General features: G+C 40.9%; 1 protein-coding gene across 1 annotated transcript in view; it reads right to left on the reverse strand.

Moving 5' to 3' along the window:
• Window positions 1–23,074, reverse strand: part of ATP8B4 (ATPase phospholipid transporting 8B4 (putative)) — a 154,976-nt gene that overhangs the window by 48,716 nt on the left and 83,186 nt on the right. The window contains 4 exon segments of the mRNA XM_065412715.1: window positions 3,091–3,279; window positions 8,931–9,096; window positions 18,892–18,935; window positions 20,383–20,591. Of these exon segments, the coding sequence (XP_065268787.1) occupies window positions 3,091–3,279; window positions 8,931–9,096; window positions 18,892–18,935; window positions 20,383–20,591 (608 nt within the window).

Genomic DNA, 23,074 nt, shown 5'->3' on the forward strand with positions numbered 1-23,074 from the left:
TTATAAGTGTACTCTCAATGCCATTATCCAAATCATTTATGAAGATTCCCTTAATTCTTTTCACAAGTACTGCTATTTGTCTTTTTATTTTCTAATGACACAGATGAGATAATTCCTTCTGCATCATCTCAGTTTGTTTCTATTGGAATGAAGTACCATAACATGAACATCACTTTACAGCACAGAACCCTTGAGGAAAAAGCAAGATAGCAAATAGTATTATGAAGGGTACTCAGGAAGAGAGTACTGTGTAATCTCAGGGCAATAGCTTCTCAGAGCATGCGCAGCTGTATTAATGAGAGCTGGAAGGGTTCCAGAGGAGGACTGATCAATTGTTGGTGATGGTTTTCTGCCTCAGAAAAGAAGCAGATTATGCCAGAACGCACTTGTGAGCACCTTGAGCAATTAAAAACCAGGCATTTTATAAATATATTATGGTGGATACAGAATCAGCTTGAGTTTTATACATTTTTAAAGTATGTGCAACAACTACTTACTGTTGTCATTTGCACCACATAATGTAACTAACCAGTAAAAAATGCTTAGCTTGACTAGAGAGGAGTAAGTCTTGAGCAAGTTCAAGGTGGAGAAAGTTTCCCACTGGACAATATAGCAGGAGTGATTTGTACAAATTAACAGTGGCATTATGGTACATACAATAGTTGAAGTATTTCCACTATATGCCTAATATTTACATTGCTGTCCACAAATACCATCGAACTATCATTTTGAAAGAAGTTTTTTCTGTATAACATATCTTTTGTGCTGTCTCTGCCCAGAGAATGTATTTTTAAAAATAGTTTAAGGTTAATCAGACAAACTGTTTTTCAGTTACAAGGCTTTTTTAAAAAGGTAGTTTTCACTTTTAAAAATCTGTTCTATAGAAACTTTTTGGGGCACTCATAACTCAGACATCTTGCAGTAAAAACTTCAAACTTGCTTTATCCTCTAATCCTCAATGAGAACTAGTGTATAATGAGATATTTACCAAGTTGGAATGCAAGACATTTTAGTTACTACTTTTGGTCTCCATATATGTTTTAATTTCTATGAGAGAACTGGGGAATTTCACAAGCTCCACTTAATTTAAGCAAGCGCTTTCTTGCTCTCTCTCATATTAAAAAAATTTCCAGCCTTTTTCATGTGAAAACCCAATTAATAGGTTTGCAAGTTTCTCTTGGTGATTTTTCCTTAAAAAATCGATGGGTTTCTTAATAGTGCTTTATTTAAGATCCCTAGCTAATAAGTGGAAGGCTAGCAGAGATGTAAGGTACAGTTGGTGTTGGAACTAGAGTAGATCGGTAAAAATTCAATGAAACTTTTTTTGTGCATATTTGGAGATTCATCAAAATTGAAACATTCTACAGAGTTGTGTCAATTTTGGTGAAACTATGAAGGAAACCAGGCAGGGCTCCAATGCAGCCTGCCTGGTTTCCTGCCTGCTTATCCATCTGCCTGGTGGGATACTGAGAACTCTGGCTCTCAGGCTTACACCTCCTTGACAGCCTAGGCTCCCAGGGTCCACCAGCTCCAAAGCAGCCCACCAGACAAAGTGCCCCACAGCCCATTCCAGAAGAATTTCAAAATGTTTGGATTTTTTTCCAAATTGGAACCAAATCAAATTTTGAAATGTCAAAATCTTCCACAAAATGGAATTACTGTTCTCCACCCAGCTCTAGTTGGAACCTCAGTTGTGAGGAAGTAACTGCTTCTTGTTATTTAGCAGGCTCCTATTTGTGCAGCTCCTTTCTGAGTTAATGGGGTTCAACGTGGGAAGTAGTTTTCATAACCAGAGCCTATTTTTCATCATGTCTTCTATTACCCTCATTTTTGCTTTTCTTCCATTCTCTATCCCTATTCTTCTCTCTTTAATTTTCCTTCATCATCTTTTTCATCTGTCACTTGGACATCCTCCCATATTTGTCTCCTTCACCTTTTTCTCTCCGTCATAAATGAAGAAATTATTAAGTGATTTACATTTAGTCCTTGTTGTACTGAAATTTTTTCCTAGTCTTAATTAGCCATACTTCCCTTGTCCCTTCTACTTATATTTTCTAATTTCAGCTGAAACCATTAAAGGTCAGCATTTAACTGATACTATATGGTTATAACAAATATTTTCTATTCTAAGCACAGGGGAAAACTGTGGTAAATGTTCTCAAATGCTTGCTTTTTAAAGGCAATAACTTGGTCATGTCTTTGCAAACTTAGCTTGCTTAGTAAACTTTTTTTCTAGTACAGGTAGTCCTCGAATTTAAGATGTTTGAATTATGATGAACAGCACTTACGATGCTTCTACACGGACACCCTGATTCAACTTATGACTATAAGTTTCAAGTTTACGACGCTCAGTCCCACAATAGAGTAGATTGTGGTTCCGAGTTCTGACGTTCCGATTTACGACGCAATTGTAAGGAACCAATTGTGTTGTAAGTCTGAGGACTGCCTGTATTATTCTGAAAGCAGATTTTTTGGTGTAGTTTTAAAACACACTCTAAAGGTTTTTTTCTAGATATACTTAAGATTTCTATTATTTAGTTGCTGATATTATTGATCATTTACACTTGCTTGATTACTGTAAAGCACTTTGATAAATGTTAATAGAGCTATGTAAAACCAATAAATCAATCCTAATTGTAAATCCCTATAGTTGCCGGTCACGTGCTCTACAGAAACAGAGTGAGAAAAAGAGCAAAATGCATGGATTTGAAAAACTGTTTCATTATCAAATTTCTAGAAAACAAAATTCAGTGCAATTAATAACCTACTGCTACTATACTTTGCATCCTTCCATCCAAGGATCTCAAAATGTTTTATTAAACTGAAAAGTATCATAATCCCCATATTACAGATGGAGAAAGAACCAGTCTAAATGACTCTAAGGTACCGAGAGTCTATGGCAGAGGAGGAAGTGACATCTAGATATCCTGAGACTTCCACTTCCTTCCTTTTTCTAATCATGAGACTAAATTGCCTCCTTTGGCAGTTGGCAGGTTAGAGCTCTCACTGGTAGCTAAAAGTTGGCTCTAGGTGTGTGTGTCTTGCAAACAACAGGCATGAAAGAAACAAAAAGAAAGCTATATGCTGTACCTATTACAGACATCCTTTTCCTGATATTGTTAAAATCCAGAATTGCTAAGAGCTGGTATGTAACAAGTTTGCCCATTTCTTCCACAGTGATGGTCTCTGGGGTCCGAGACTTAAAGATGAAACCGAAGTTTCTGGCAGCGGTTACTAGAGCACCTTCATCTGGCGACTGCACCTGGTAAATCAATTCACCTACAAGAAAAAAAACCCAAACACTGTAAGTAACCGAGTTTTGAGCCCTGAATTAATAGCTTCAATTCTAGTCAATTAAAGAACAGCAGTACTGAACAGGTACTTCCTGGCTGATGACCTCTGCTGAAGGGGGAGCTGCGCTGTCTGACTGCAGTGATCTGTAGGCAGGGGGAGAAGCAAAAAAGGCGGGAAAATGATCTGTCACAAAACTTAGTAAAAGTCATTTCTCTGGGACCAACTCATCACATTGCAAAATGGCATGAGGTGTGTGTTGGGGTGTATTTCATGCTCCATCAGTGCAACATAATGATGTGGTGTCAGCCATGAACATATTTTGTGGTTTAATGTCAAAGCCTGTCTAGATGGCAAGCAAACCAAAATTTTGCCTCCTCTAATGTCCAGGCCCCAGATGCTACTTCCAGGAGGGCTCTGCTGTGGGTGGCAAGCCAGAAAAGGAAGTAAGACAACTGTGTGGGTTTGGAGGAAGTTTGTAATGGATAAGGGTTCAATTTCTGTTCACTGAATGCCTGGGACAAAGATAACATGGTAAGGGACTTCATATTCAGAGCGAGATTTCAGAATCATATTCTCAGAGGAAGTCTGTTCAATCCCTCAGCCTGGGGAGTGTTGTACAGTAATTGCCATTAAGAACTTGATATTACCATTGGAAGGTAAAAATAACTTTACCCCCAAACAATCTGAAAATTTCCCTTCTTCTGAGGTAAAATGTTGAAGAACATACTCAGCATATCTGAGCATGCTGCACTGCATGCATCAGCTGGCCTTACATAGCACAGAACCTTATGGGAATTTAGGGTACATGTAGATATCACTGGACCCATTTTTCAGATATAGTTATTTTAATATATCAAATTTCTATATCTGGATACTCCACACTGAAGTTAAAGGGGCATGTGTACTAAGATACACAGAAGGATACTGGAAGACCAGTATTCACATTCTGCCCAAGTCATACTGTAAATAAGCATGAAAGATATCCTTTTATGGTTAAAAGGGGCCTCTGTGAAAAGGTCGAGAGATCTGTATGATATCTAGCCAATAAACAGATAAAAATGAGTAATTTCTCAGAATCAAAGTTTAATCATAGCTACAAAACCCATCAAAAGCCTAGCTACATGACAGACCCAGAAACAGTCAGGTAGCACAAAAATAGGAACTAAATTATTAACACACAAGTGACCAAAATAATCCCCAGAAGGATCTTAAAACTAGGGCAGATGTCAGAACTTTTTCTTTCTCTCTCTCTCACTCCTGCAGTCCTGAGAGTGCTATACAAAAGTAGAGAAAATTATAGTTAAAAGAAGTGCAAAACTAACTTTAATGAAATGGTAAAAGGTGGAGAAATCAACCCCATGAAGTCAAGAAATTCAATACATTAATGAGTCTAATTCTTCTCCCCATTGCACTAGCATCAAAGTCTCCATGGACTTTGATGGAGTTACTCCAGATTTACAGAGAGCAAAATTTGGCCCACAGTTTCTAAAAGTGTCTCAACTCAGCTTCAGTGCACATTCTATATATTTCATGCTGTACTGAACATAAAACAAACAGTAACTACTATTAAGATGTAAATTTAAAGACAAACATCTCTAGGAAATATTTATTTGCATGCCCAATTTTTTTTTACCGATTTCATCCAGTACGAAGCAGCTGAACTAATTTGGCTGAGACGCAAAAAAAAATAAATCTTTTGACTGAGACAATGCAGGAATAAATTCAGCCTAAAGAGAAATTTTTTGAGAAAGTTATGAATACATGAAAAAGGAAAAAGTGGGATGGCTACAGCAAAAACTAGAGCTCAACCTTATTTCATCTGCTTCTCAAAAACAAAACATAGAAAAGTACTGCCCTAATTCTTAACAATAATAATACTTAGCACTTCTGCTGTGCCTGATTTACATCTTACAAACACAAATTATTCTTGCACAATCAAAAACCAAAGCATTAAAAAAGGAAATTGTGTCATTCTAGTAAAATGAAAAACTGTGGCATGAAAACTAGAACATACTGTACTAGCTCTCTTATTAATTAAAAAAATCCAATAGATATAAATTTAAATACAATCCACCTTTTGTCACCCGTATAAAACTTTGTCACCTGCCAGGCAAATCTTAGACCACAGTTCACTTCAAACTGTTCCACAGTGAATATTGTCTGTGGAAATCATAAGCTTCTTTCTGTGGCTAAACTTGCTCAGCGCAGTGCAGAATTTCATATACAAATGTTCAAAAATGCAATTCATATTCTGGGTATTAAAAATAAAAATTTCTATGGAACTATCCTAGGAAAACAATCGTTAATAACTTTGCTTAACAACAAATTAATTTCTTCCAATTTATATTCAAAGCTAGCTGGCAATGAAGTTTAACTATGTGGAAAGTGTGAATGATACCAAGCCAGCCATTTATAATTTTTTATTAATTTTTCCAAGTGCAATATATATACCAACATACCAGATTCATCACAAGCCTGCCATTTGTTGGCAAAAGGGTTATGAAAAAAGTCAGATAATGAAGAAAAATTTCCTACAGGTCTCATTTTTAAAATTAATTTTAATTCAGTTACAGATTTGAAAATCCCCAGAAAATAGAATTTTTACACATGAAATATATACTGTAAATTTTGGGAAGACACACTATATCTAAGTACAAAACAAAGAGATTGAAACCTTGTTTAAGTGAAAAACTGAACCCAATAATAACCAATAGAAGAGATAGGTTTTGGATTCTCCTTCTTTGCATTTATGAAATTCTCATGGAACTTATCCATTAAATTTTTGGGATTTAGCTATCAACTCTCCTGCTAGAAAAAATGAAAAAGGCTCAATGAACAATAATATGAGCAATGAAATAGACTGATTGATCCTATACAGGATGAAGGAAGAGGACTGAAAAGAATTCAAACTTTCCACCTCCAAGTCACTGCTTTAATTCAACTTTAGTCTGTAGTGACAAAGTCATTAGCAATTGGCACATGTTTCTGAGGCCTAAATGTAGTAAGCTGGTCTCAGTCCAGTTCCTAATCATAATTGGCACCATGCTGGCAGTCTGAAAGAAGCCAAGAATTAAATGGGCATCAAGATTAAAATACCCTCTGAGCCCTAAAGAAAGGCTCTCCAGTTGAAGTCACATTGCCAGTGCAAACATTCCCATAATGATCTACCATTCTCTGAGCTGAACTTGTGAATGGATAGAGACTGTGAGTGAATAGAGGACTTCTGTAAAACAGAGACCTCCTGACCCACCTCTTCAACTTAAAAACAAAACAAAACAAAACCACACATTTTTAAAGGTAGCTTGCAGTGCCCAAATGGGTTAGCATTAACTGGATACTTACTTCCTAATGAACTGGAAGAGTTTAGAATTACTCAATACTTTTTGACACAAAATCCCTGACTTTTTTGTAGCCAAGTACTCCCATCAATTTCAATCAACTTCAAAATCAACACAAGGTTTTTTACTATGAATTGAAGATTTTTGTACTGTTTGAAGTTGAAAAAAACATGCATCAGAACAAAACATACCAAGACAATTACAGGTTATGAGATCATGTCTCAAAACAGTTATGCATAAGTACTAGCCAAAATGTGTTACATCTCAGTTAATCGTTACGATATGGTCCATTTCCTTTTGAATATGCCACAGCAGCGACATAAACCAACACAATTTGATTAGGTAAAAATAAGAAATTCTCCTTAACAGACCTACTCCTTGGGAGGCAGATGGGATAATTGTCTCACAGCTTAGAAACAGAGGTTTAAAATCAAGGGCCTGTTATTTCTGTGTTAAATATTGGACAAGATGATGCATTAGCTACTTGTAAATGCTGTGATAATATATGCTTATCCATGAGACAGGTAACTGAGGTGCTGCCACACTCCAAACATCTTCTCTTCCCAGAATCCTGTCCTCTATGACTATGACGATTTATTTTATGCTACACACAGCATGACTGACTTTAAAGAGTCTAATATGATAGAAAAGTATCCAACTTTAATGAAGCCACCAGTGTAAAATGAGGACACAACACAGCAACCTAACATAGTGAGGATAATTAGTCTTCATCTTGAAAGGTGGACTGTGATGCATAGGGCCCTACCAAATTCATGGACATGAAAAACGCATCACGGACTGTGAAATCTGGTCTCCCACCGTGAAATCTCGTCTTTTGTGTGCTTTTACCCTATACTATACAGATTTCTGAAATTGGGGGTCCTGACCCAAAAGGGAGTTGCAGGGTGGTCACAAGATTATTTTAGGGGGGTCACGGTATTGCCACCCTTACTTCTGTGCTGACTTCAGAGCTGGACAGTCGGAGAGCAGCGGCTATTGGCCGGGCACCCAGCTCTGAAGGCAGCGCCCTGCCAGCAGTAGTGCAGGAGTAAAGGTGGCAATACTATACCATGCCATCCTTACTTCTGTGCTGCTGCCTTCAGAGCTGGGCAGCCGGACAGCGATGGCTATTGACTGAGGGCCCAGCTTTGCAGCAGCAGTGCAAAAGTAAGGATGGCAATATCACACCATGCCATCCTTACTTCTGTGCTGCTGCTGGTGGCAGTTCTGCCTTCAGAGCTGGGCTCCCAGCCAGCAGCCGCTGCTCTCCAGCTGCCCATCTCTGAAGGCAGTGCTGCCGCCAGCAGCAGCGCAGAAGGGTAGCAGTACTGCAACCCCCACACACACACATAACCTTGCGACCCCCTCACAACTCCTTTTTGGGTCAGGACCCCTACAATTACAACACTGTGAAATTCCAGATTTAAATATCTGAAATCATGAAATTTACGATTTTTTAAATCCTATGACAGTGAAACTGACCAAAATGGACCATGAATTTAGTAGGGCCCTAGTGATGCAGCAGAACACCCAATACTCCCAATTCTGGGATCCTGAAAGTGATTTTTACAAAAATGAGGAATTGTAGTAAGACTAGCCTCTCTTCATGAATAACACATGATATCGCTAACAAGAGGCTTCCTAATTTTCGATTTCAGAGTTGTAACAGTTTGCAAGCTGAAGCTATTGTCAACACTGCCAGACCAAGATTATACACAATTTGTTCTCACACACATGAACTATATGGCTCATCCAAGATATGTACCATATATTCTACTTATAAAAATATCCAAATCAGTACTAAAAGGCACAATAATCAAGTGGAAACAAAAATAATTGTATGCAATACTCCAAAGAGATGGAATAATCATGCTTCCCTCTCTTTTGTGGGAAGACTTAATAAAGGCTAACTTTTAATAAAGATCTTCCTGGCCTCTAATTTTGCACATGCACCTATGTGCACTATCACTCACTTAGGCGAAATCGCCTGAACTAAATTAGGGGCTAGCATAACAAGTAAGCCAATACAAACGGTGTATGCCAATGCTATGCTCACAGATCAGTTATTTGCTCATGCAACTAACATTTACATGTGCAGTTACTTAATTTGTGCTCAGAAACACCCAACAGTGTACCCAGCGTTTTAAGGGTGCAAGATCTGCACCCACATTTTTATGGCTCACTCTTGACTCACTTCTTCCTTTAAAAATTTGGTTAACCTCTACTTTTTAAGTTAGTGCTATAGAAACCAAATAGTTAGAATCTCTTTACTTATAACTAAGCTTTTCAGTAGTTTACCTGCATTTTTTTCTTCAGACATGACTGTATGGCAGAGAGAAAGCAACCTAAAGAACTCATGCACCACTGAGTCTCCTAGTTTAATGGATTCAATCAGGCTGTGATCATAAAATTGAAATTTTCTATCTGCTAGTGGGTTAAATGAAAAATCCACTGGCACTGTTTTCTGCAAGAGAAAAACAAACAAACACAATGTTTAAAAGAGTAAAGATTTTAAATGCTGAGATCCTTTTATTTTGATGTTTTGGTATTAAGAGACTATATTAGAAACCCACACAAAGTAAAATGGCATAATTTCATTTCCTGGTACAATTACATATCTGGATTTTGCATTTGTAATTAAGACTCCTTTTTGTTCTCACTGACAATGGTTGAAAAAGAACTAAAACAGAAAATCAATACTTGTATTTGGTCTACAGGCACAAAAGAAAGTGGTCCTTAATCTCCAATTGTGTAATGTATCTTTTTTCATCAAAAAGTTAAATATCAGAAATATGATTTTTATATGATTTTTTTTATCTGACAAGGCTACATTAATATTAAAAAGATAAGTTTTTAAAACTAGATTGTGAAGGGGGGAGGATATTTTCAAAGACACAGATGGCAGTTGGGCCTAAAAGCTAATCAATTTTAACAAGTCTCCAGGGTCCAGACATAAGGCTAAAAGTAAAACACTCCAGTAGACATGGGCTGTGTAGTCTGAGAATGAAGTACATTGAAGTAAATAAACACATTTTCAACCTACAATTTGTTTTGTATTACAGAACCAGTTGATCAGTTTCATCAATGACAGTTCTAAGAATAAAATTGTTACCTGCCTGGTGTCATTTTCCAAACATTTTCAAGTTACGTTTCTTATTATGCCATAAAATCATTTCTACTGTGGTAGGCATCTCATAGAAAAAGTGTTTTTGAAGCAAATTTGGACTGAAAATATTCAGTCACTTTCATCAAGAGACAGAGGGGAGCTAGATGCAGTCTATTTTAAGATACTACAAGAGCAGGAAATTTGTCATGCAATGTGCTGGCTGCTGTGTTCCAAAATGTATGTCACAGCACTCTGCTTATTGGAGTCAAAATTGATCAAGTGTTCGTTGTTTTTCCTTTTTAATGGTTGGCCTGCAAAGAAGGTATAAACCTTAATACTACTGACAGCCAATTGAACTGTTCCTCTAGCTCCAGAGGCAGGGAAGCATGCTTCATTCGAGTTTTATTTTTTAGTTTTGTTTACTGACATCTATTTTTTTGTTTACAAGAACAAATGATAGAAAAGACAAAGAAATCAGAAGTACAGAGCGGGAGCTTCTCAATGCAAACCAATTACAAAGAAATATACAGAAGGAAAGAAAAAGTATCAAAACAACAAGAAGCAAAGGCACACCTAGATACCACATAGTAAACAAATAACATACACACAGGTTTAGAGTCCATCAGGATGTTAGGATAGTTTAAAATTAATAAGATAAAAAGTTGACCATTTTTTGTTATGTTCAGATTAGGATCACCTGCTGCATGTTCAGTTAATGGTAGCTAAGTACCTGGCAGACTTGTTATTAGGATTCATAACTGTGTTCTAACAATGAGTTTCTAGAAATCAGGAGGTTAGCTTATGAGGTTAGGGCATGGCCTTTTGTAATAATATTGATACCACTTATACAGAGCTTTTCATCAATGATTTCAAAGCACTTTCGAAAAGAGGTTAGTGTCATTACAAATATATAGGTTTTTACACATTTATAGTGATTTTCTGCCCCACACAGAAAATCTGGGTTTCTTGGGTTTAGCCAAGGATTATCTCCAGTACATGTTAATAGCTTCTGTGCCTTTTTGTAGGGCCTCCAAACACTAGAGGGCAAGGAATTGTAGCATGTTTCTGTATTTCCAAAAAAGTTAATAAGCACTGAACTGAGGTTACACCTTCTATAAACACTGTCATTATTCACTATAAGACTGATCTTGAATTTGAGGGGGTACTGCGCCTTCCCCATCTTCCCCTGAACAAGCTACTCAAAGACCCAGATTAAGAGCTTCTGTAGAGATAATAGGAACAAAAGAAGCTGTAACAAGTGATAGCACAAACATGTTCCTGTTTAATTCTACCTTACATAATTTTCCACGGTGTCACTGACGTGGAAAAGGATGCAGAATATAATTGTGACTCATATTTTGGGAAACTAAAGAATCACAGAATGTTGTTATGAATTTTAATAGAAAGGAAGCAGTTGAAGATGAACTAGTGTTCAAGGGCAATGTACTCATATCACTGCAGATACAGCGAAGAGGAGGTTACTCACCCTGTGCAGTAACTGACGTTCTTCGAGATGAGTGTCCCTGTGGATGCTCCACTCCAGGTGGTGTTGGTGCGTCCCTGCGCCTTCGCTCGGAGATTTTTCGCAGCAGTACTCGTACTGGCCACGCATGCGCAGAGGCTGCCCCCCGCTGTGAGTCTAGGATAATAGTACGCATGCGTGGCCAATCTCCTCAGTTCCTTCTCTACAACGGAGGCTACCCCAACTCCGAAGTAGAGGGGAGGAGGGTGGGTAGTGGAGCACCCACAGGGACACTCATCTCGAAGAACGTCAGTTACTGCACAGGGTGAGTAACCTCCTCTTCTTCTTCGAGAGATGTCCCTGTGGGTGCTCCACTCCAGGTGACTTAAAAGCCGTGTGCCTCAAGGAGGTAGGGACTTCGGATCTGATAGGAATGCCGTAGATAGTACCGCCCTGCCCAAGCATATATCAGATAGAGGGCCTTGAATAAGGGCATAGTGTTTAACAAATGTATGTTCAGAGGACCACGTGGCTGCTTTACAGATATCAGCCAGGGGAACTTTGTGTAAGAATGCAACAGAGGCAGCCAGAGATCTCGTGGAGTGCGTTCTGATGCCGTCTGGAGGTGTAACCTTCTTCATCTGATAGCACAGCCGGATGCATTGAGAAATCCAGCTTGAAAGTCTCTGGGTAGAAATAGGGGTACCTTTAGAACGCTCAGCAATCGAGACAAAAAGTTTAGGAGAATTTCTAAAGGGTTTGGTTCTATCCAAATAGAAGGACAATGCCCTGCGGACATCTAGCATATGCATTGAGGCTTCGAACGAGTTCGCATGTGGCTTTGGGAAAAAGGTCGGTAAGTGTATCGGTTCATTAATGTGGAATGACGAGTGTACCTTTGGAAGAAAATTGGGGTGTAACCTGAGGGTAACCTTGTCTTTGAAAAATAGCGTATATGGTGGGTCTGCCATAAGAGCTGCTATTTCTCCTGCCCATCTGGCAGCGGTAATTGCCACTAAAAATGCTGTTTTCATCGAGAGGTGTAAAAGGGAGCACGTGGCTAGGGGTTCAAATGGTTGTTGAGTTAGGCAAGATAGTACTAGATGAAGGTCCCACGGGGTGGTAGGTGGTTTAATGTCTGGGTATAGGGTTTGGAGTCCCTTGAGGAAGCGCTTGGTGATAAGATGAGCAAATACAGAAGTATCATCAATTTTGTCATGAAAAGTTGTAATAGCAGCTAGATGGACCCTGATGGAGCTGAAAGAAAGGCCGGATTGCTTAAGGTCCAATAGGTAGTCAAGTATGAGCGGAAGAGATGCTGACGTGGGACCAAGTTGTTTAGCTGAACACCAGTGTGTGAATCGTTTCCACTTGCGTAGATAGGTGGTGCGAGTAGATTGTGTTCTGCTATGTAGGAGCACTCTTTGAACTTGTTCAGAGCAATCTAGTTCGCTTTGGGAGAACCATGTAGGAACCATGCTTTGAGGTGAAGCATGGACAGGTTGGGGTGGAGAAAATGGCCGTGTTGTTGTGATAGGAGGTTCGGGATGAGGGGCAAGGGGATTGGTGGTCGAATCAACATTTTGGTGAGAAACGGAAACCACGGCTGTCTGGGCCATGACGGGGCAATTAGGATCACCTTGGCCCGATCTGTTCGTATTTTTATCAGGACCCTGTTGAGAACCGGTATCGGGGGAAATGCATAGAGTAAGTTTTGGTGCCATGGGATCATGAATGCGTCTCTCAGGGAATGTTTGCCTAGTCCTGCTCTGGAGCAAAAATTGGGACATTTCTTGTTTTTTGCAGTTGCAAAGAGGTCTATTGCTGGGTAGCCCCAAATGCAGAATACGTTGTGAATGGTGTGCTCGTTTATTTCCCATTCGTGATCCCAAGGGAAACGTCTGCTTAGTTCGTCCGCTGTGGTATTCATCACTCCGGGAAGATAGGCCGCTGATACCCGGATGTTGTTCGCAATGCACCAGTTCCAGAGTTCCATAGCCTCTGTGCACAGCGAATGGGATCGAGCTCCTCCCTGCCTGTTCACATAGAACATGCATGCAATATTGTCTGTCATTATGCGTACGTGTTGATTCTTGATTAGTGGCAGGAATTGACGGCACGCATTGCGAATGGCTCGAAGTTCTACGACATTTATATGGAGAGAGGTCTCGGTTGAAGACCAAAGTCCCTGGACTGTGTGGTGAGACATGTGTGCACCCCAGCCTGTCAGAGATGCATCGGTCGTCAGTATGAGGGATGGAGCCTGCTGAAGAAAGGGGACTCCAGAGCAGAGGTTGGAGTGAATTGTCCACCATTGTAGGGAATCTTTTTTGACTCGGACAGGTATGGAGAGAGTCTTGTTTAGAGGGTGCACATTCGGTCTGTACACCGTGGCCAACCACGCTTGGAAGCACCTCATGTATAGGCGTGCATTTTGGACGACAGAGGTGCACGAGGCCATGTGACCTAGTATTTGTAGGCAGTCTCGGACAGTCACCTGGGGACTGTTGCGAATCCTTGTGGCCAGTCGGCTTATAGAGTTGAAGCGGTCTGGTGGGAGAGATGCCAACCCCGTCCGGGAGTCGAGGTATGCCCCTATGAACTCCAGATGTTGGGTGGGGTATAATGTGGATTTGTTTTTGTTTATTTGCAGGCCTAAAGATAGGAAACAATCGATGGTAAGTCGTATGGATCGGAGAGCTTCGTCGAACGTTGAAGCTTTGAGGAGGCAATCGTCTAGGTAAGGAAATATTACGACCCCTTGTTTTCTGAGGTAGGCTGTAACTACGGCTAGGATCTTGGATAAAACACGGGGGGCCGTGGACAGTCCGAAGGGGAGAACCCTGTATTGGAAATGTGTGGAGCCGAGAGTAAAACATAGGAAACGTCTGTGGGACGGGTGTATAGTCACATGAAAATAGGCGTCCTTTAGGTCGAGGGCTGAAAACCGCTCGCCCTGCTCCAGCGCTGGGATTATAGTGGTGAGAGTGACCATCTTGAACTTTTGCTTTTTGACAAATTTGTTGAGCCGCCTGAGGTCGGGGATTGGTCGCCATCCCCCATTTTTCTTCTCTGTTAAGAAATAATGGGAGTAAAAACCCTTCCCTCTGTGTCGTTCTAGCACAGTTTCTACTGCTCCCAGTTGAAGGAGATGCTGCACTTCTTGGAAGAGTAGTCGCTCGTGAGATGGGTCCCTGAAGAGGGACGGGAGGGTGGGTGGGTGGGAGGGAGGGAGAGGAAGGGGATGGCGTATCCAATTGTAACTACCTCTATGACCCACTTGTCGGATGTAATTTTCTGCCATTGATGAGAGAATGGTCGTAGGCGGTGTCCAAAGATAGGTGTGCCGGCTGAAGTGGGAACACTGTTTTCTAAACCCTCGACCAATGCTTCAAATCTGCCTATTGGTTGGAGGGGGTTGCAGCGCCCCTGTAGAGTTAGGACGACGACGCTGGAATCTTGGTCTTTGGCGTTGTTGTTGCTGTTGTTGCTCCTGTGGTCTATAGGAGTGTTGTGTAAATGCGGGGTAGAGTGGACGTTGATAAGGTTGGTATCTAAATTGTCGTCTTCTGGTCGCAGGTGGCTGGAGACCTAGGGACCGGAGGGTTGCCCTTGCGTCCTTCATCAGATGAAGCACGTCGTTCGTGGTGGAGGCAAAAAGTTTTTCCCCGTCAAAGGGAAGATCTTCAATGGTGCTCTGAACCTCTTGAGGAAAGAAAGAGGAGGAGAGCCATGAACCCCGTTGCATGACCACTGCTGTGGCGGTCGACCTTGCTGCCGTGTTAGCTACATCAAGGGCCGCTTGAAGAGCGGTACGTGATATGGTTTGTCCTTCGGAAACCAGAGCTGTGAATTGTTGTTTCTTCTGTTCTGGGATGTCATCAATAAAATCCATGAATTTATTATAGCTTTTGTGGTCATATTTTGCAAGGACAGCAGTATAATTAGCTATGCGAAATTGTAGCGTCGAGGATGCATATACTTTACGGCCAAAGAGGTCCAGGCGTTTACTGTCCTTGTTGGCTGGAGTGGAGCGGGAGTACTGTTGTTTGGCCCTCTGGTTCGCTGCATCTACTACCAATGAGTTTGGCGCCGGATGGGTAAAAAGGAATTCAGAGCCCTTTGAAGGGATGAAGTACTTCCTGTCCGCTTGTTTACAGGTAGGTAGGCTTGTGGCTGGAGTCTGCCAGATGGATTTAGCGGGTTCTAAAAGGGCTACGTTGATTGGTAATGCCACTCTAGAGGAAGAAGAGGGCTGTAAGATGTCTGTTAGCTCATGCCGTTGTTCAGTGACTTCCTCCAAGTTAATTCTCAAGTCACTGGCAGCTCTTTTAAAGAGGTCTTGGAATTTTGCATAGTCATCCGACGGTGTTGGAGGAAGGGGAAGTAAGGCTTCCTCAGGCGTTACGTCGGGCTCTGCTGGAATAGGAGCAGGACGCAGTTGCTCCTGGAAGTGTGACGGTGCTGCGTGGTATCTTGTGTCACTGGCAGATCCGTCAGGTGGCGGTGCTAGACCGGTGTTGCGCCTGGTCGAGGTGCCATAGCGCACGTGTTCTCGAGGGTACAATGCCCATGGTGCCCAACATTGCCATGGTGGTGGGTAGGGCATAGGTGGTGCCATCCAGGGGTTCACTCCCCATGGGGCAGGATCATGAGAATAGGCTGAGGTAGTTTTTTTGTAACCTCTGTTGATTGGGGTCTGGGAGTCTTGATATGGAGAAAAAACTGCCTGTGGATCAGCTTCTTCCTCACTGGAGGAAGGTTGTTCAGATCCTGACTCAGGCATTGGAGAAAAACAGGCATTTATCAGGGGAGACTGCAGAATAGGTGACACCAATAGGTCTCTTGCCTGAGTAAATTGAAGAGGTGAGGCTGCCTGAGGTGAAAACTGTGGAGGAGGAGGTTGCCGTGAGGGAACATTCCTCTGAGCAGGGGTTTTGCCTTTGATCTCCCTGTCAGTCTGTGCCGCGGCTGCCGGTGCCGTGGTCGGTGCCGGGGGGGGGCAACATTAGCCTGCAGAGGGTCAGGCAGGGCGGGAAATGTCGGCACCGCGTCCGTCGCGGTGCCGAACGGTGCCATAAATGAGGCAGGCAACTGAAAGCCTGAAGCCTCGGCACCGGAGCTTCGCGCCACCGCCGCAGCCTGAGGCGGCTTTCGTGCAGTGCCTGAGGAGCCCGGCTCTTCAAAAGTGCTGAGGCGGGGAAACACGGGCAGGGAAACTGCTGACCTGCCTGAAGAACTCTTGTGCCTCACCAACTTCTTTGTTGGAGAGGGCTGCCCCTTTTTTGTAGATTTCTTCAGTTTTTTTGAAGCAGGGGGGCTGTGGCGGGCAGCAGAGCCGGAGTCGACGCCTGGGTCTGAAACTGACCCGATAGACTTTTGCAGGAGGAGCAGTTTCAGTTTAAGCTCCCTGTCCTCCCGTGCCCTGGAACTGAGTTTGCTACAGTGGGCACATTTTTGGGGAATGTGGGTTTCTCCCAAGCACTTTATACATTGAGAGTGGCCATCAGAGAGCGGGATAGCGTCCTTACACGTAGAGCAGTGCTTAAAGCCTGTGGAGCCAGGCATGATAGAAGCGGCTGCGGCTGAGAGAATTTTTTTTTTTTTTTTTATAACAGATAAAAGAACTAATGAACTACACTAACAAGAGCTGACAACAAACTAACTACTAGAATAGGTAATTGTAGCAAGAGTGAGGGATTTCCTAACGAGTCTGCTGAGCTCCGTCTCAGGCCGGGGACGGTAGAGAAGGAACTGAGGAGATTGGCCACGCATGCGTACTATTATCTTAGACTCACAGCGGGGGGCAGCCTCTGCGCATGCGTGGCCAGTACGAGTACTGCTGCGAAAAATCTCCGAGCGAAGGCGCAGGGACGCACCAACACCACCTGGAGTGGAGCACCCACAGGGACATCTCTCGAAGAAGAACAGTACTGGTCAAATGATTGACTTCCTAGCTATCCCACAACATCAGATACTTTGTTCTGCCTCAGCACAGGGGGGCTGGACTAGATGACCTCTCAAGGTCACTTCTAGCACTACATTTCTATGCTTCTATGCAACACAAACAATGCCAGGGAGTCAATACTAGTTGCACAGCAGGGGGCTGAAAAATCTTGTTTGGTGTAGCTAATACTAAATAATTTAGAAATGAATATGAAAATATGCCCCTTCTAATTTCATGTAGCTAAGCAGAAGATAGTGAATGAGATTAGAATATCACTCTGACTCTCCCCTCCCAAATCTAGATGCTGTCTAGCTAAAAACAATCTAAAACCAAGTCCTTATAAAGCCAGAGAAATAATGGAATCTAATTGGGCTATATGGCTTCTATCAATCCCTATGTTGCTATGTAAGGGTCTGTTCCTGCTCCTACTGACTTCAGTGATACAGGCAGAGCCAAATGTGGGGCTGGAGGAACCTTGGAAGTCATCGAGTCCAGCCCTCTGTGTCAAGGCAGGACCAAATAAACCTAGACCATCCCTGACAGGTGTCAGCCCAACCTTGTCTTAAAAACCTTCAATGATAGGCTTCCAAGGAAGTTTGTGGAATCCCTATGCTACAGCTTAACTACCCTCAGACTTAGAAAGTTTTTCCTAATACCTAATTTAAATCTCCCTTGCTGCAGATTAAGCCCATTACTTCTTGTCCTGCCGTCAGGAGAACAATTGATCACAGTCCTCTTTATAACAGCCCTTGACTTATTTGAAAACTGTTATTAGGTTCCCCCTCAGTCTTCTTTTCTCAAAACTAAACATGCCTGCTTTTTAACCTTTCCTGATAGGTCAGGTTTTCTAAACTTTGTACCATTTTTGTTACTTTCCTCTGGACTTTCTCCAATTTGTCCACATCTTTCTTGTGCCCAGAATTAGATACAGGACTACAACTGAGGCCTCACCAGTGCTGAGTGGAGCAGGACAATTATCACCCGTGTCTTATATGCAACACCTCTGTTAATATACCCCAGAATGATATTAGCTTTTTTCTCAACAGCATCACATTGTTGACTCATATTTGATTTGTGTTCCTCTCTAATCCTAGATCCTTTTCAGCAGTACTACTACCTAGCCAGTTATTCCCCATTTTGTAGTTGTGCATTTGGTAATAGCTGATCTTTCTCAGTGTGAAAACAAATCAGTCTGGCTATTTACATGGCTCTCATCACCATAGTACCTCACAAACAATAATTTATCCTCACAATACATTCCTGTTCCAAAATACTTATTGTTCTATTCAGTTGTTACATACAAAATGTAAGTGCTTTAAATTACCTGAAACAGTACTGCTTAAAGTTACACCTGGTGCTGTGTGATTAGCATACAGCACTACTACCTAGAGACAGAAGGGCCATAAAAGGAGGATGTAAGGGCTTGTCTACACTTGGAAGTTCACCAAAACAGCTATTCCAGAATGAGTGTCCATACAGGTGCTTATATTGAAATAACTGTTCTGGAATAATTATTCTGGAATAGCTATTTTGGTAAATTTTTAAATGTAAACAAACTCCTAGAGGGAAAAGAAAGTTCACGTTTTTCTTGCCTATGTCTTACTATAAGTTATTCTACAGCATGTTTCAAGTTCGGGGAAATTAATGTTTCATTGAAAATTACTGATCTATTGAAAATATTTTAATGATGAAATGAGCCATATTACAACATACTAAATATTTTGTAATTTGGTCATATTTATACCTCATTAATTGCTGTTTTCCAGCCCAGGTCATCATATACATCACCTACAAAATACAAAGTTAATTAACACAAAATATGACATTTAATTCCAGTTTTAGAGTTTTACGAAATAAATTTTTCATGGTTTTTAGACTATGGAGGTAGACATCAAAGAGGAAACATTGCAACAACATTCAAAAATATAAAACATTGCAGTGGATCATGGTACAGCCAACATTATGCTAAAGTAAATGCTTCCATTCTATTGTCCACAATGCCACTGTATTTTTTCCTCCAGCTATTTTACTTATTCTGATTGTTTAGGGCCTGATTCTGCTATCACTTATGCATAAGAATCTAATTTATCACATGAGTAACCCCACAGAAGTCAAGGGGAGTACTCATAAAGTAAAGATATTTGTTGCATATTTGCAGGATCTGGCGCTCAAGTTTTATACGGAGTGTTTATTATGCAATTGAGACATAAAAATATTCACTTGCTGCAAAAGTTACCTTAGTATTTGTAGTATTACCTAAATTTCTCTATACTTGCTACAGAGACTACCTAGAATACTAGCAAATAATAATGTTGTTATTTTAGTAGTCTAAAACATTCTGTAAGACAGTTGGTAAGTTTTTAAAGAATGACCACTTTACACTATAGGATTTTTAATACCATGTTTTTATATTATATCTATATTTACAAGTCTAAAACTCAACAAATATATATATCACCCTTTCACCTTAATTTATTCAAGGTCTTTTAACCTGAGAGTTAAGTGGCACAGTAATGAAGGCATTAGCTTTTTCACCTCTGAACACGTGGCTTCAAATCTTGAATTAGATGACAAGTGAAAAGGAGTTTGGTGTCTCAAGCTAGTCTCTAGGGGACAGGTGTCAAGATTACAGAAGTGTTGTAAAATAGACACTTGGAATATTAGGTATCAGGCCTGTGGCAGGGCACAATTTTGTTGCATTGGCAGAGACATGGGATAATTTCCCCAGCAACTCCCTGGTGCTAGGCAATCAATCACTTTCTAACGGACATTATTACAAAATAATTACATTATAAAAGACTTCTCAGCCTGTACAAGAAGTATCATGAATATGCATTTAAAACAATATGACTCAATTTTGGGAAGATTACAGTAAATCATTGAAGTTCATGAAAAAGCCCCATATGTTTAATTTATATATACAATGTCATGACTACTGCTTTTATCTCCATTCTTTAATCCTGAATTAAATCCTTGATTATCAGAAGATGGACAAGGCACCTCTAAACCCATATTTACATACTTAAGGAGTCACACCAACAGCAGATCCTGTTCTCTTTTATAGAGCCTGATCCAGAATCTACTGAAATTGATCAGAGTCTCTACACTGACTTCAAGAGAAGCTGGATAAGGCTCATAATGAACAAATGTCCTTAATAATCAGCGAATGAGCTAAACTCAACATCACAATTAGAAGTAAACTTTACTGGCAAAACATTAATAAGCACTGACTTACCATATGTTTTTCCATTAATGGAGCATTTGCTAAAAGTCATTATGTTTTGAGTGATTGTTCCTGTTTTGTCTGAGAAAATATATTCAATTTGTCCTAACTCTTCATTGAGTGTGGTAGTCCGAACCTCAGCAGGTGTGTCTTTTTTGGGGTAATACATTTTACGATCCCAATTTATAAAATAGCTGTGACCAAGTCGAATAACTTCCACACTTTGGGGGGAAAAAGACACAAAAACACTCTTCAGAATTGTAAAACCTTTCAAATGAAAATATATCAAATGCAGGAGTTCAATCAAATTTGTTTTTACAGTTCAGAGCAAAAGAGCTATGCAAAGTAAACATTACACTATTCTATACAATGATATCGCAAACTTTAATTCCTCTGTGAAGTAACATGCATGGTAAGAACACTGTCATTTAAAAATTTACATAAATGACATAGTTTTCTATCATTGTGTTAATGATATGGCATTATCAAGTGAGAATAAAATATAGACATTCTAAATTCAAGTATGTTAGGTCTTTTCAGGTTAATACTTGATGAATGAGTAGAGTTACTTCTTTCGCTCATTGGGTAGAAGCCTGCATTTTTTGAGATAAAGATCACATGAGGTCTATCTACAAAACCATCCACATGTGGTCAGCTGACAACTGGGCTGTCTGTTAATGTATACAGTTACAGATTATTACAGTTAGACAACTGATCCTAATTGTGAGAGCTACTTACATGCACTGACAACAGGCAGTGCATGTTGGACTCAATCCTAATATGCACTGGAGCAGAAGTCAGCATAGCTGAGAAGGAGAGTGGGGTGGCTCTAAGCCATCTTTCTGCCTCCACTAATCCTGGCATTGGTCGGGGGCCAAACTGGTACTCAGTGCACATTAGGCTGCTCTAGGGGTTGCACTGCATTTTACTGGTGCTATTACAAGGTGAAGATTGACAGAGTGCATTGCACTATAGCCCTGTCCCCAGCCTCCAAAACATCAAGGCTTCATGTATTACATTGCAGGTACATCGACGGGGACAGGTGAGCAAAGCCTGCAGGTAAGTGGGGAACATGGAGACCTGGGAGATGGGTCGGAAACGAGAGGGAGTGTGGGCTATATTGGCAGAGAGAAAGGAGGGTCAGGACAAAACTGGGAGGCAAGATCAAACCAGTATCTTAGATGCCTATATACAAATGCGAGAAGTATGGGTAATAAGCAGGAAGAACTGGAAGTGCTAATAAATAAATACAACTATGACATTGTTGGTATCACTGAAACTTGGTGGGATAATACACATGATTGGAATGTTGGTGTGGATGGGTACAGCTTGCTCAGGAAGGATAGACAGGGGGAAAAGGGAGGAGGTGTTGCCTTATATATTAAAAATGTACACACTTGGACTGAGGTAGAGATGGACATAGGAGATGGAAGTGTTGAGAGTCTCTGGGTTAGGCTAAAAGGGGTAAAAAACAAGGGTGATGTCATGCTAGGAGTCTACTACAGGCCACCTAACCAGGTGGAAGAGGTGGATGAGGCTTTTTTTAAACAACTAACAAAATCATCCAAAGCCCAAGATTTGGTGGTGATGGGGGACTTCAACTATCCAGATATATGTTGGGAAAATAACACAGCGGGGCACAGACTATCCAACAAATTCTTGGACTGCATTGCAGACAACTTTTTATTTCAGAAGGTTGAAAAAGCTACTTGGGGGGGGGGAAGCTGTTCTAGACTTGATTTTAACAAATAGGGAGGAACTCATTGAGAATTTGAAAGTAGAAGGCAGCTTGGGTGAAAGTGATCATGAAATCATAGAGTTTGCAATTCTAAGGAAGGGTAGAAGGGAGAACAGCAAAATAGAGACAACGGATTTCAGGAAGGCGGATTTTGGTAAGCTCAGGGAGCTGATAGGTAAGGTCCCATGGGAATCAAGACTGAGGGGAAAAACAACTGAGGAGAGTTGGCAGTTTTTCAAAGGGACACTATTAAGGGCCCAAAAGCAAGCTATTCCGCTGGTTAGGAAAGATAGAAAATGTGGCAAAAGACCACCTTGGCTTAACCACGAGATCTTGCATGATCTAAAAAATAAAAAGGAGTCATATAAAAAATGGAAACTAGGACAGATTACAAAGGATGAATATAGGCAAACAACACAGGAATGCAGGGGCAAGATTAGAAAGGCAAAGGCACAAAATGAGCTCAAACTAGCTACAGGAATAAAGGGAAACAAGAAGACTTTTTATCAATACATTAGAAGCAAGAGGAAGACCAAAGACAGGGTAGGCCCACTGCTTAGTGAAGAGGGAGAAACAGTAACAGGAAACTTGGAAATGGCAGAGATGCTTAATGACTTCTTTGTTTCGGTCTTCACCGAGAAGTCTGAAGGAATGCCTAACCTAGTGAATGCTAATGGGAAGGGGGTAGGTTTAGCAGATAAAATAAAAAAAGAACAAGTTAAAAATCACTTAGAAAAGTTAGATGCCTGCAAGTCACCAGGGCCTGATGAAATGCATCCTAGAATACTCAAGGAGCTAATAGAGGAGGTATCTGAGCCTCTAGCTATTATCTTTGGAAAATCATGGGAGACGGGAGAGATTCCAGAAGACTGGAAAAGGGCAAATATAGTGCCCATCTATAAAAAGGGAAATAAAAACAACCCAGGAAACTATAGACCAGTTAGTTTAACTTCTGTGCCAGGGAAG

Source organism: Emys orbicularis, chromosome 10, assembly GCF_028017835.1.
Source record: "Emys orbicularis isolate rEmyOrb1 chromosome 10, rEmyOrb1.hap1, whole genome shotgun sequence".
In the NCBI taxonomy this organism is placed as follows: domain Eukaryota; kingdom Metazoa; phylum Chordata; order Testudines; family Emydidae; genus Emys; species Emys orbicularis.